Source organism: Lethenteron reissneri, chromosome 61 (assembly GCF_015708825.2).
Source record: "Lethenteron reissneri isolate LAM-NWPU_2019-01 chromosome 61, ASM1570882v1, whole genome shotgun sequence".
NCBI lineage: Eukaryota > Metazoa > Chordata > Hyperoartia > Petromyzontiformes > Petromyzontidae > Lethenteron > Lethenteron reissneri.
The window spans coordinates 7308248-7323131 of NC_083839.1; the positions used below are offsets into that span (position 1 = coordinate 7308248).

A 14884-nucleotide genomic window follows, 5' to 3' on the forward strand; every position below is an offset into this window, starting at 1 on the left:
TTACCCGCGACTTGGCCACGGGAAGCAGTGTCGAGTCGAGGGTGCAGCGGATTGGGGAAATTAGAGGAACGGGAAGAGAAGGAACGTCACACCCGGGGCCGCCTTTGTCGCCCCAGTGCTGATGTTCATACACTCCACCATGTACTCGTTTAATGCCGAGTCGACCTAGGGGAGGGCCCGGGACCGGTTCAAATATTCGCCACGGTTATTGGTCGTGAGCGGCAATGGAGCTCTGGTGGCCGGGTCCATGGCGGAGTGCGCTAACCACTGCACCACTACTCCCTCACAGTGGCACACAGAAAGAGAAAAGAGCCTCCTTCGTTCGCCACGAATTGACGGTTACATCACCACAGCGCTTGTGTACCAGGCTAGGTGCACTTTGATGCCACGTGACAAAGATCCCCGTATAGCCTTAACAGACTGTAGGGGCAAGTGCTGTTAGCGAGCACCTATGAAGGCCGGAACGGTACACGAGGGGGTGGGTGGCCAGCACCACGCCCGACCTGCCTTTGTCTCCCCAGTGGCGATGTTTACACACCGCACCAGGTACTCATTTAAGGCTGAGTCGACCTAGGGGAGGCCCAGGACCGGTTCAGATAATCGTCACTGGTGTTAGCCGTGAGCGTGATTCGAACCCGGGTCGCCAGGTTCATAGCGCAGCGCGCTAACCGCTACGCTACCGCTCCCCACGTGACGGACACACCAACACACACACACAATGTGGGTGAACAGTGTGGAGGTGTCTGTAGGCGTCCAGCGAGAATCGGCTGCTCAGAACCACGCATTTATTAATCGTCACCGCGCCACCAAATTACCGCCCGGCTCATAGAACCGGCGGCACAAACGGAGCAATGGATGCGGACAACCGCGCAGACATTCACAGTTTACCGCGAAAGGGAACGCCGCGGGAGATGGAATTGCGTCTACGCAGGTGAAGGAAACGCATGTAATTGCCGTGTCGGAGACGCTGGGCCGATGCTACAGATTCTGGGTCCTATTCCGGGTCTTCAGTGATTACACGGGTTCTCAAATCTAGCGAGTTGATGGTTCGAGCCCGGTCAACCAATGACTCGCACAGAGATCCGTGGACTCGCACAGAGGCTCAGGCTCGGATGGACTGAGTGAGTTAATGGCCTCAGCCTGGTCACCAATGACTTGCATCGAGACCCATAGACTCGCATAGGCCTGAGCTGAGCTGTGACTAAACCGGGTTTCTCTAGCGAGTGGAAAATGTTTGCCCGGTCACCAATTCCCGTCACGTTCAAGTCTCCAAATTACAGTTCCGAAGTCTAAAATGTTCCGGTTTGACTGCCGCTCGATGAACGCGTCTTGGCAAGGGAGCACGAAGAGGCGGGCGTCGGGGATACCGAGGGAAGCGTTGGAGATAACGGGGCCGATCGAATCGAAGTCGGAAATTAAAGAGTCCGTGACGTCATCTCCTTCCTCGTCCAACGAGTGTTCCTCGCCAGGGGTTGAAGGAGGCGACGCGCCGCACACATTTCCGTAATAATTATGGGGTCTGCAGGGGTGGGGGACTTAGAAAAATAGCATTGTCTACGAAGCAGCAGGTCAAAGGTTATTAGTTTGACGGTTGACAAGAGGACGGGAGCTCGGGACACCGCACCACCGGAGCCGACGACGATGGCCGGTGGGCGCGGTGAGCTACCCCGCGGGCAGCCCGGGGTGCGGACACGCCCAAGGGTACCGGCTCCACCGGCCGCGGAGACGGAGCGACGAAATCGGACCCGTGCGCAGGCGGTGGGCGGACCGCCGCATCGTGAAAAACGTGAAGGATGGCGACGGCTTGGGGGAGGGAGGCCTTCATCCAACGGTGGATCGATCGTGGCCGAATTGTCGCGGGGTCCCCGTCGCATCCCGGCGTTCGCTTCGCAACGACCACTGCGTTCGGGTGTCGGTGACCGCTTGCGTCAGCGTCCCTCCGCTCCCTCTGGTGCCTCCGCTCCCTCCGCTCCATGAGTGGAAGAAGCGGGGGAGGGAAGGGGCCCGCGTCGTCTCACGTGAGGTACTTGACGACGGCGATCATGATGAGGCAGGTGATGAGCATGCCGACCACCATGATGGCCTTGTCCTGCGTGGCCCTCTTCTCGATGAGACGCATCACCGTGTTGGACAGGCCCAGCATGTTGGCAACGTCCAGGATCTTCTTCTGAGCGCCCTGCCGTAACAAAGACAAAGATCCCCCGTGTAGGCTTTCGCGGAATGTTGGGGCAAGAGTGCTGTTGGCGAGCACCTATGAAGGCCGGCACGGCACACGAGGGGGTGGTGTGGCTAGCACCTGTGCTGATGCTTACACACCACACAACGTAATGAAGCGACCTAGGGGAGGCCCAGGAACGGTTCAGATATTCGTCACTGATGTTGGCTGCGTTCATAGCGCTACGTGCTAATCACTACACTACGGCCCTGTAGTGCGCACACACAGACAAAGATCCCCCATATAGCTTTAAAAGACTAGGGGCAAGTGCTGTTAGTGAGCACCTATGAAGGCCGGCACGGCACACGAGGAGGGGTGGGTGGCCAGCACCACGCCTTTGTCTCCCCAGTGGCGATGTTTACACACCTCACCAGGTACTAATTTTGAGGCCAAGCCGACCTAGGGGAGGCCCATGAGTGCGCGCACACACGCACACGTAAATAATAAGTGTAAGTGCGCAGCCCCGTGACTGCACACTCGCGGCGCTGCTGGCGGGAGATGGGCCTGGCGCTGGCGGACAGCGCCGTCGTCGCACCTTGAGCGTCCTGCGCTGGTCACGCAGCCCGTCGATGATGCCGCTGCCGCTGGCGATGAGGTCGTCCATCCCCGAGTGGGCGTTGCGCAGGGACGAGTTGTACTGCAGCGCCTCGTCTATGGCGATGGACGTGTCCGCGTCCTGCATGCGGGCGCCACGGTGACGAGATGTTAACTGCCTCGCCCTGTGGGCACGTGGATTTTTCTCCGGGTTCCCCAGTTTTTCCCTCCACATTTACAATCAACGTGCGTTGATATGTCCTCGTGAGAAGCCGCTTCGTTGAGCTATCATTTGTGGGCAGGTCGCTTCTGAAAAAGAGCTACATAGCTCAGTGGGCCTTATCTGGTAATATAAAACTAATTACATGTCCGGACACACAGGACACGGACATATGGATGGACACGTGAATTGACGAACGCACACATGGACGGACTCGCGGACAAGCGGACAAACGAACACATGGACAGTGGGACGCACAGACAGACATCCGGATAAACGGACGGAGGGGCACACAGGCAATAAAACAGATGGATGGACAGAGATCGTCATGCGGAGAGCCAGATGGACACTTTGACACGTTGACGGACACAAGACGGACAGCCGGACACACGGACAGACATGCCGTTGGGAAGACACGGGCACACGTGCCGCTTTCAAGGACAGCCCGAGCGAGCGACCACAAACACTAGACCCCAGTCGACTCCATGGAGCCCGTGCGTACGTTGGTGGTGAAGGACTTGGCGAGCAGCTCCTCCCGGTCGCGCTCCGTCTGCTCGCGCTGCAGGCGCCGGTGAGCAAAGTTCTGCAGCGCCGCTCGCAGGTGCTGAACGTCGTACTTGAGCTGGTCCACTCGCCTGGGGAGCGGGGGCGGGAGGGCGGGGGGGGTGGAGGGGGCGGTGACACGACCGTGCGGCAGCGAGTTAGCCGCTTGTTGTAGGGGTTCGCGGTGGTTCGAGCCTGGCGGCTGTCCTGGATAATACTGCCGGTTGTATGAACCATAACGCGGAGGAGCTCACGAAAGGACCCGTGGCTTCATTCAAAAAAGTCAGGAGCGATCTGCTCATGTTCACAGCCCTGGACCAGTGGTGCAAATTCCACATTGCTGTGGCCCGGCGTGAGTCTATGCATATCACAACCACCGCTAACTTCCTCACTAAGTAGTACCCTATTTTATTGACCACGGCGGTAGGGAGGAAGGGATGATGGGCTCAATCCCCAGCTCCCCCATGAGCCAGGATTTGAATTTGCGATCTTACGAATTAAAATTTGACAAGTGTAGTGACATAAGAAGGGAGGGGCTGCTGTAGGCTCTGGGTTCCCAGGTGGGTCCAGACGCGTAATCCCCTGGGCGCCAGGCGCTGGGTTCCCAGGGGGTCCAGACGCTTAAGCCTCTGGGCGCCACCAACGGGGGGGGCTGTGTGTGCTCTGTGGGATGTCTGGTGGCGCACACGGCCCCACCCCTCGTTGGGGACTGGGCATATAACCGGAGCTCCCTGGACGATCGGCCCCAGTTGTAACTCAAGACCCAAGACCCACGACCAGCCATCTGAAGACCCTGGGATGCTGTGAGAGCCAGCGCTGGGACTCTGGAACTCCCGACGCTACGACCTTGTGAGGGCGAGTTCCGGAGCGTAGCCAGAGTAGAGTATCTAGGCTGTGTAGCTAGGCTGTGTACCTAAGCTGTAGCAGAGTACCAGGACTGTTGGAGTGTTGTGTTGTAATAAAGAAGTTACCTCTACAAGTGTCTCCGGAACCTGTTACATTTGGCGTCAGAAGTGGCAATGGAGACAAGAGGTGAACCACGTACCTTCAGTCCTGACGGCGATGAAGAGGAGCAGGCAGCGATGGGGCGGCCAACGCCGGCCGACAGCGACGCTGCACCGCCGGCCGACAACAACGCCGCACCGCCGGCTGAGCAGCTGTCTGCTCCGCCGACCGTCCCCTCTCCAGCGTCGGGAGCAGAGATGGAGGAGGCGCTGCTTCGCCTCGCAGAGCTGCTCTGCGCCACCGCCTCCCTCCTGGGCGAGCTGCGGTGCTCGCGGCCGATGGCGGGAGGGAGAGAGGAGGCGCGGCGCTCGCCCGAGCCCAACGCGCCGCCATTCCCCCCACGGATGTGAGGGACACTTCCGGGTGTGTCATCACTTCCACCAGAGGAGCAGTGACCGCTGGGAGCGACGTCACTTCCGGGCCCAGCGTGTGCCAACCCGACGACGCCGCGTCATCAGCGCTGCGTCCCTCACCGCCGGGTGACAGCTGTTGGCAACCTAGCACGCCGCGTCATCAGCGCTGCGACCGGACAGTGAGGGCGCCATTCTTACTGTAACCGGCGCCGGGGCCGGCACATGGACCGACACGCAGCTCGCCGCCTTTGCTGCTCTGGCCAAAGGTTGGAGGTCGGGAGACCAGGCCCCTGACATTTCGTACATTTACGCGCTCCGGATTAATGATTTTTTTGTTGATATTTTCTTCGTTGTCGTCGGGGAGTCGTGACTGTTGTTGGGTAAACTGTGTGGAGCTTCGCTCGTGAGTGTTGTCAATGTGTGTGCGAAACTTTGCTTGTGATTGTTAACAATGTATGGTTTATATTGAGCTTTGTTCGTGATTGTTAATGTATAGCTTGTGCTGTCATTGTTAACGATGTATATACTGTATGGGGCATTTATCTTGAGATGGTGACATGCTGCCAAGGATTGGAATTGTCATGCTGGCTCTCAAATATCTTGGGGTGCAGATCCTGACCAGGATGTCCCAGCGGGTGTTGCGTGTCTAACACGAGAGTTGTGGTCCCGTCATGCTATGGCTGACGGCTTGACCTGACAGCCCGGAGATAAACACTCCGTGGCATGTCTAGCCTAGTGGGCTGTGCGCTCACATGGCTCGGAGAGTGTGGTCCCGTCATGGAATAGCTGACGGCTTGACCTGACGGCCCGGAGGTTGAGACCCTCCGTGGTACGTCTGGAGCAGTAGGCTCACCCTGACGGCCCGGAGATTGAAACACTCCGAGGCGCGTTGAAACAGTGGGCTGGAGATTCGTGGTGTTCAGGTGTAGTTGTCCCGTTACGTTGGGACTGTATCCCTCAGTTGTTAGGGTGCATGTTGTGCAGGGAGTGAACAATGGGTCGTCTCAGATCGGTCGGTACAGCTATATGCTGCGATGCGAGTCTTGGAGAGAGATTGGGTCTCAGATCGGTCGGTACAGCTATATGCTGCGATGCGAGTCTTGGAGAGAGGTTGGGTCTCAGATCGGTCGGTACAGCTATATGCTGCGATGCGAGTCTTGGAGAGAGGTTGGGTCTCAGATCGGTCGGTACAGCTATATGCTGCGATGCGAGTCTTGGAGAGAGGTTGGGTCTCAGATCGGTCGGTACAGCTATATGCTGCGATGCGAGTCTTGGAGAGAGGTTGGGTCTCAGATCGGTCGGTACAGCTATATGCTGCGATGCGAGTCTTGGAGAGAGACTGGGTTGAAGTCCCCCCCGATATGGCCGACGTGCGCGGTTTTAGGATGGAGACGCCACGTTGGAAAGGCGGGGGGTGCAAACGGTTGACATGTAATGTGGGTGGTGGTCCTCATTGAGGGCTGCTGGGACGCAAGCACGGGATGCCTTTTGGAGATGCGGTTCATGCGTGCGGCCACCATTTATGGACAGGAGCAGGCAGATTTATTTTGTTTGTGTCATGTAAATTTTATATATATATATATTTTTAAAATGTAGATACTGGAGCAGCCCTGAAGTACGACTTCTTTGCCCAGTACATGGGTCGGCCCTGAAGTACGACTTCTCGACCCGGGACGTAGACAGACGTCCGGATAAGTGCGTGTAGAGGGATGCTCGACATGTTGGTCTTCGCCTTCTCTCCACCTGACGGATGGGAGGCTGGCAGGGTGGTGTGGATCCCTGCCATCCATGCGGTGATTGTGTGATTTCGGTTCGATTACCGGTGTTGGTTGGGCATCCAACGCGTCGGAATCTATATATTTGTTGTTGTTAATTCCCCGTTTTCTATGCGGATCCCGAGGAGGGCTAGGTGGGCCGCGGGTCGTTTGTTCACGTGTCATTGCTTCACCTTTTTGTTGATTGATGCTTGTATATAGTGTAGAGTTGTACAGGTTGGTTATGGTATTTATGGTTGCTTTGTTGTTCTCTTTTCTTTTCCTGTTGAAGCTCGCGTATTTTTTTTTTCTTCTCTCTCTCCCTTTCGTTAATTTAAACTTTCTAATTATTGACAGCCGGGACGGCTGGAGGCTACATAGAGGGGGGTAATGTAGTGACATAAGAAGGGAGGGGCTGCTGTAGGCTCTGGGTTCCCAGGTGGGTCCAGACGCGTAATCCCCTGGGCGCCAGGCGCTGGGTTCCCAGGGGGTCCAGACGCTTAAGCCTCTGGGCGCCACCAACGGGGGGGGCTGTGTGTGCTCTGTGGGATGTCTGGTGGCGCACACGGCCCCACCCCTCGTTGGGGACTGGGCATATAACCGGAGCTCCCTGGACGATCGGCCCCAGTTGTAACTCAAGACCCAAGACCCACGACCAGCCATCTGAAGACCCTGGGATGCTGTGAGAGCCAGCGCTGGGACTCTGGAACTCCCGACGCTACGACCTTGTGAGGGCGAGTTCCGGAGCGTAGCCAGAGTAGAGTATCTAGGCTGTGTAGCTAGGCTGTGTACCTAAGCTGTAGCAGAGTACCAGGACTGTTGGAGTGTTGTGTTGTAATAAAGAAGTTACCTCTACAAGTGTCTCCGGAACCTGTTACACAAGTATTGAAAATGTACCCGCAAATTACTTTGTTTGGAAATCACAGCGGCATCGCCCCCTCCCGGCAGACTTTATGCCGCCCACAGGGACAGCTGCCGATGGGGGTCCCCCCCCCGTGGCTAAACTGCCGCAGGGCGCTTCGACACGTATTGAGGTGCAGTGCAAACGCACGAGAGACGGTGATTCGGTGACGATGCGGGGAGAGGATGGGGTTAGAGTTTGCCGAGACGGATCTGGTGTCAAGAGGCTCTCGTGTGGAGGGCCCGGTGAGAGGGGTGGAGGGGCCCTGGCTGGCAGTAGCCGGGAACCGGAGTGGTCATTAATTAGCCGTTGTTAGGTGTCTAATAATGGCGGCCCAGGCAGAACATGCGCCCAAGGGGTGACGGCCGCCGCGGAGATGGAGCCAAAAGATCAGGGCCACGCATGGGAGTGCGATGGATGGTGGCGGCACCGGGCGGTAAGGAACTGCAACAGTGTGGGGAGGCCTTCATCCAGCAGTGGACGGACCATGGCTGATGATGATGATATTATCACCATGGTCAATCCATTTTTGGATGAAGTTGATTGTACAGTTGTATATAGCAGCAGCAGGAGCATGAGCAACAATCTACCACTGAGTGAAGCGGATCGATGGAACTATCATCTTCACGGAGAGATATGATCGAGTGCATTGCTTTCATTGCCAGTGTGTTCAACACATTGGCAATAATCGTCACGGCAACGTGCAGCGTGCCACCACCGCCGCACGTCCGTCGCTCTGTTGAAGAGAGAGGATGACTCCCAGGTGCGGGGAGGAACCACAGACGGGAAGGACAGGCAGCAGCAGCCAGGCTCCTAATTCTCACCAAAGCTCTGCAGTCCTCTACACATTACGGCGTTATCAGCCAATTCATGAGTATCCACGTATGGGAGGAAACTGAAGCACCCAGAGAAAAGCCGCGAATGCGCGGAAGCAACAGTCTAGCCCATACAGAAGCACAGCTGTCAACCCGTACGGTTTACTCCGTATTCTTGTACAGGGAAATTGAGTTTTCAGGTCCATACGGCGTACAACCGTTTCAATGCGAGTGTAGTGACATAAGAAGGGAGGGGCTGCTGGGGGCTCTCCCAGGGTCCCAGAGCCCCCAGCAGCCCCTCCCTTCTTATGTCACTACACGAGCAACAACAACAAATTCGATGTGTTTGTGTTTCTCCCTTGTGATGGGACTTTGTAGGATGAACGTTGACATTTGTAAGGGGCACGGGGTGACCAGTAAGGTCTGAATATGTCTGTAATCAGGTAGGCACTGATAAGGGGCTGACAGGTATGCAGAAGGGACGACCGGCGATTAGTCCGCACTGTTCTATACCGCCTTCTCCTGGCGAGCAGGGCACGGTCTCCTCCTCGACGCCCACGGGAAGAAGTTTCGTAGCATCCGTGGCGCGTGACCCACCAACCCTCGCTGCTGCTGCCTCCACAGCGCTGGATTACAGCAACGTGGCTGCCCCCCCCGGCAGAGGTCGCAAACGGGTTTTGATTCCTTACCCGTATCCGTACCCGGCCGCACCAGGGTCGCAAACGGGTACCCGTACCCTACCCAATACCCGGCCGGGTACGGGTAGCCGGGTATCGGGTAGGGTACGGGTATCGGGTACCCGATTGCGACCTCTGGGATGAAGCCATGTTGCAGGCGCGGGTGGGTTGATTCTAGGAACTTGAATTTTGAGAAGAGACAAGACGTTGGGAAATGAGTGACAAACGGTTACTCACCAGTGACTCACGGCCTTCTCACTCATTGGTTGGGGTGAGTCACGTGCGGCTACCTGTACCCGTACCCGTACCCGGCCGCACCAGGGTCGCAAACGGCTACCCGTACCCGTAGCCGGCCGGGTACGTACGGGTAGCCGGGTATCGGGTAGGGTACGGGTATCGGGTACCCGGTTGCGACCTCTGCCCCCCGGCCACACTGCTCTCTCTCCCTGAACACCGTTCACTCACAGCTTTGCGTTGGGTCTCCGGTTTGGTGGTTCCTTGCTGGCGAGAATTTCCAGCCGCTCGCAGCTGCTGAAGATCTGCTCGATGTGCTCCTGGATTTCTTTCTCCACCACTGACAGGGGGAGACAGATCATCTTTGTCTCCGTGGAGCAGCATACCCAGCCACACGTTTCGGAGGGGGGTGAAGTTGTAATACAGTCACTCATTTTGGGAAACAAACTTCATCTATATATATAAAAGGCAAATTTGTGATTACGTGTGTCTGTTCAAAATGTTTAGCGTACTTCCCGACATGCAACAAACTTGAAATTTTCCATATCGGTACTTTTCAGACTGTACACCATGCAAAAGTTCTAAAAATATATTTAAAAAATTGGGAGGTGGGGGGCGCAATAATGCATATATTTTGCACAGCAAGTGAGCTGTGACGTCACATCTGTCATGTGACCCGTGTGCGGAAGCGTAAAGGAGTGTGCCTGCTGATCGCGGGTAAACTAAAATACAAATGTGTTGCAGGTCTAAGGCATTCTTCGCGCAGCATTGCTTTATTATTTCAGTCGTTTACTACCGTACGCACCCTGAAAGTTGTGTGTGTCCGCAGCAAACGCGTGTATGTGTACCTATGGACGCGCGCGCGTGTGTGTATGGGGAGGGAGCGGTAGTGTAGTGATTAGAGCGCTGCCCTATGAACCGGGCGACCCGAGTTCGATTCCCGCTCACGGCCACCGCCGGTGACGATTATTTGAACCGGTCCTGGGCCTCCCCTAGGTCGACTCAGCCTCAAACTACTAACTGTTGTGGTGTGAATATCGCCACTGGAGAGACAACGGCGTCCGGGCGTGGTGAATCCAAGTCCCGGGCGAAGCCGGGTAGTAAAGCTAGTTGTGTATAAATAAAAGTTGACATCGTGTAACATATGGGAAGATAGTGGTGGAGTGGGGATGCCTTCATCCAACAGTGGATTGGCTGGAACCCTGGATTGGGGTTGATCCTGGAGATCGGCAGTCGGGTTTTTTTACTGAAGGAAAGGTTTTTGCTAAGACGTAGCCAGGGCTAGGACTGAGATGGATGGAGCCAGTGGTGATTAATGTTGAGGCTGGACCTCGGGTTAGATGGAGCCAAGGTTATCGTTGAGCAATGACTCACGGTGCAGGGACTGCTTGTCACTGGTCTCCAGGCGACTCATGTGTCCCTGCACCTCGTGGATCCTCCTGGAGACAGAGACAACGGGGACACAGGAAGACAGTGAGACAAGGGGGGACACAGGTGGAGCCAGGGGGAGAGACAGAGGGGGAGAGACACAGAGGCGAGACATAATATCATGTGAGTTGACAGGAACCTATCCGCATCACAAACAACAATTGAAAGAGTAACATCAACCCCGGAGTGGTCCTGTGCAGCACAGTAACACCACCGTGCACCCAGCAAGTTCCGTCACAATCAAAAACAGTCGTCAAGAATGACAGGCTTATCAGGGCCATCACGGTATGCCTAGGAATTACGATAGCGCAGCCAGCGCCAGCATGGCACAATGACCTAATCGTGGCACGTAACAGCACGCATCAGCACTGCGAGTACGGCAAAGTCCACTGCAGGAGAGCAGAGTGCAGCCAGCGTGGTGGCATCAGATGACAAAGGTCATGGGCACGACTCACTTGTTGGTCTGGTGGTAGAGGGCATCCATGGTGGAGAGCGAGTACGGACCCCGTGGGGGTCACAACCCAGCGTGGACAGATCCTGTGCGAGGGATGAGAAGGCAGGTAACCCTGAGACAAGGATTCTAGCGAGGTCGCAGATAAACCGGGGACAATGTGACGCAAATATCCCACAACCGAGATCTTAGATTGGCCGATTCTGGTCGAGTCCATTATTCTAAAGACAAGGCTGCGATGTTCTATGGAGGACACGGAGCCTTCTGCAGTCTCCTTCCTCGGGGCATTCGGGAATTCCGAGTCCTTTGAAATCGCTGTCTTGAAACTCACCTATTTATACCGCAGGCTTTCCCCGTAATGTAATATTTCAAACCAATTGTGTTGTCCGATTGTTTTACTCTGCGTTTATTATTATTTGGCGTTAATCATAGTTCTTCATTTTATTTGAATTTCGAGAGTGGCCATTGATATTGTTATTTCGCTTGGATTTTACCCATATTTGTGAGTGTAGTTTTATTTTTATGTACAGCGCTTGGGGACACTTCAAAATGAAAGGCACTTTATAAAATAGAGGTTATTATTATTATAGCTCCTGAGACGAGACCAATCAGGCGAATAGACCCAGAGGCAATGCTCGTACATCGCAGAGATCTAAGCAAGACCAGGATAAAATATCTGAACGCCGTAATTGCGGGATAAAACAAATGCACACCCAACGAGATCCGAGGGTATGGGACAAGATACCTCAAGACAAAGACGGTGAGACCGTGAATCACGGGAGGTAAGACGTCTCTGGAAAAATGTCACTGGAGAGAGAATTCCTGTGAGAAATGTTCAAGGAGAGAGACACAAGGAGAGAGACGCAAGGAGATAGCAGTGATCCACGATCCCGCCTGTCTCGTGCTGGGACGAGCCTCTTGGGGCAAAAAGACGAAGAGATCTCAAACCGGGAGACACGGATCCTGAGACACGATAACAGAGATCAGGCGACCAGAAATTAAGAAGCAGGGAGAGACGACAGGGAGACACCTGGAACGGGAAACAAAACTTCTGGGACAGCGAAACCTTTGAGAAAGAGCTCTTGGGACAATAGCAGGAGACACCGGGAGACAGATCTGGAGACACTGGGAGACAGATCTGGAGACACTGGGAGACACATGGAGACACTGGGAGACAGATCTGGAGACACAGGGAGACATATCTGGAGACACAGAGAGACAGATCAGAGACACCGGGAGACAGATCTGGAGACACAGGGAGACAGATCTGGAGACACAGGGAGACACTGGGAGACAGATCTGGAGACACAGGGAGACAGATCTGGAGACACTGAGAGACAGATCTGGAGACAAAGGGAGACAGATCTGGAGACACAGGGAGACAGCAGGAGACACAGGGAGACAGATCAGGAGACACTGGGAGACAGATCAGGAGACACAGGGAGACAGATCTGGAGACACAGGGAGACAGCAGGAGACACAGGGAGACAGATCAGGAGACACTGGGAGACAGATCTGGAGACACAGGGAGACAGATCTGGAGACACAGGGAGACAGCAGGAGACACTGGGAGACAGATCAGGAGACACAGGGAGACAGATCTGGGGACACGGAGACAGATCTGGGGACACGGAGACAGATCTGGAGACACTGAGAGGCAGATCAGGAGACACAGGGAGACAGATCAGGAGACACTGGGAGACAGATCAGGAGACACGGGGAGACAGCAGGAGACACAGGGAGACAGATCTGGAGACACAGGGAGACAGATCAGGAGACACAGGGAGACAGATCAGGAGACACTGAGAGACAGATCAGGAGACACAGGGAGACAGAACTGGAGACACAGGGAGACAGAACTGGAGACACAGGGAGACAGATCTGGAGACACAGGGAGACAGAACTGGAGACACAGGGAGACAGATCAGGAGACACTGGGAGACAGATCAGGAGACACGGGGAGACAGCAGGAGACACAGGGAGACAGATCTGGAGACACAGGGAGACAGATCTGGAGACACAGGGAGACAGATCTGGAGACACTGAGAGACAGATCAGGAGACACCGGGAGACAGATCAGGAGACACAGGGAGACAGATCTGGAGACACTGAGAGACAGATCAGGAGACACGGAGACAGATCTGGAGACACTGGGAGACAGATCTGGAGACACTGAGAGACAGATCTGGAGACACAGGGAGACAGATCAGGAGACACAGGGAGACAGATCTGGAGACACAGGGAGACAGATCTGGAGACACTGAGAGACAGATCAGGAGACACTGGGAGACAGATCTGGAGACACAGGGAGACAGATCTGGAGACACCGGGAGACAGATCAGGAGACACAGGGAGACAGATCTGGAGACACAGGGAGACAGATCAGGAGACACAGGGAGACAGATCTGGAGACACAGGGAGACAGATCTGGAGACACTGAGAGACAGATCAGGAGACACAGGGAAACAGATCAGGAGACACAGGGAGACAGATCAGGAGACACAGGGAGACAGATCTGGAGACACAGGGAGACAGATCTGGAGACACAGGGAGACAGATCAGGAGACACAGGGAGACAGATCTAGAGACACAGGGAGACAGATCAGGAGACACAGGGAGACAGATCTAGAGACACTGAGAGACAGATCAGGAGACACAGGGAGACAGATCTGGAGACACAGGGAGACAGATCTGGAGACACTGAGAGACAGATCAGGAGACACAGGGAAACAGATCAGGAGACACAGGGAGACAGATCTGGAGACACTGGGAGACAGATCAGGAGACACAGGGAGACAGATCAGGAGACACAGGGAGACAGATCTGGAGACACTGGGAGACAGATCAGGAGACAGATCTGGAGACACTGGGAGACAGATCAGGAGACAGATCAGGAGACAGATCAGGAGACAGGGAGATAGATCTGGAGACACTGGGAGACAGATCAGGAGACACTGGGAGACAGATCAGGAGACACAGGGAGACACAGGGAGACAGATCTGGAGACACGGGGAGACAGATCTGGAAACACTGGGAGACAGATCAGGAGACACAGGGAGACAGATCTGGAGACAGATCTGGAGACACTGGGAGACAGATCTGGAGACACTGGGAGACAGATCTGGAGACACTGGGAGACAGATCAGGAGACAGATCTGGAGACACTGGGAGACAGATCTGGAGACACTGGGAGACAGATCTGGAGACACTGGGAGACAGATCAGGAGACACAGGGAGACAGATCAGGAGACACAGGGAGACAGATCAGGAGACACAGGGAGACAGATCTGGGAGACACAGGGAGACAGATCAGGAGACACGGGGAGACAGATCAGGAGACACAGGGAGACAGATCTGGAGACACAGGGAGACAGATCTGGAGACACTGGGAGACAGATCTGGAGACACTGGGAGACAGATCAGGAGACACAGGGAGACAGATCTGGGAGACACAGGGAGACAGATCAGGAGACACGGGGAGACAAATCTGGAAACACTGGGAGACACAGGGAGACAGATCAGGAGACACATGGAGACAGATCTGGAGACACAGGGAGACAGATCAGGAGACACGGGAGACAGCAGGAGACACAGGGAGACAGATCAGGAGACACTGAGACAGATCAGGAGACACAGGGAGACAGATCTGGAGACACAGGGAGACAGCAGGACACTGGAGACAGATCAGAGACCTGGGAGACAGATCTGGAGACACAGGGAGACAGATCTGGAGACACAGGGAGACAGCAGGAGA

The 14884-nt window shown here is 55.3% G+C and overlaps 1 protein-coding gene across 1 annotated transcript; it reads right to left on the bottom strand.

Moving 5' to 3' along the window:
* Positions 1 to 727: 727 nt before the first annotated feature.
* Positions 728 to 11948, bottom strand: GOSR2 (golgi SNAP receptor complex member 2). The gene is made up of 7 exons (XM_061576709.1): positions 11876 to 11948; positions 11135 to 11216; positions 10626 to 10690; positions 9483 to 9591; positions 3472 to 3604; positions 2751 to 2891; positions 728 to 2176 (listed from the first exon to the last, which is right to left on the bottom strand). The coding sequence occupies exons 2-7, from the start codon at positions 11161 to 11163 to the stop codon at positions 2015 to 2017; spliced, it is 639 nt and encodes a 212-aa protein (XP_061432693.1). The 5' UTR covers positions 11164 to 11216; positions 11876 to 11948; the 3' UTR covers positions 728 to 2014.
* Positions 11949 to 14884: the final 2936 nt, after the last annotated feature.

Excerpts from the sequence above, each read along its gene's own strand:
- GOSR2 (XM_061576709.1), bottom strand. The coding sequence starts at position 11,163 with ATGGATGCCCTCTACCACCAGACCAACAA. Across the intron at positions 3,605-9,482 it reads CGGAGACCCAACGCAAAGCT|GCGAGTGGACCAGCTCAAGT; the intron begins GTGAGTGAACGG and ends CCCGCTCCCCAG. Across the intron at positions 2,177-2,750 it reads ACCAGCGCAGGACGCTCAAG|GGCGCTCAGAAGAAGATCCT; the intron begins GTGCGACGACGG and ends TTGTTACGGCAG.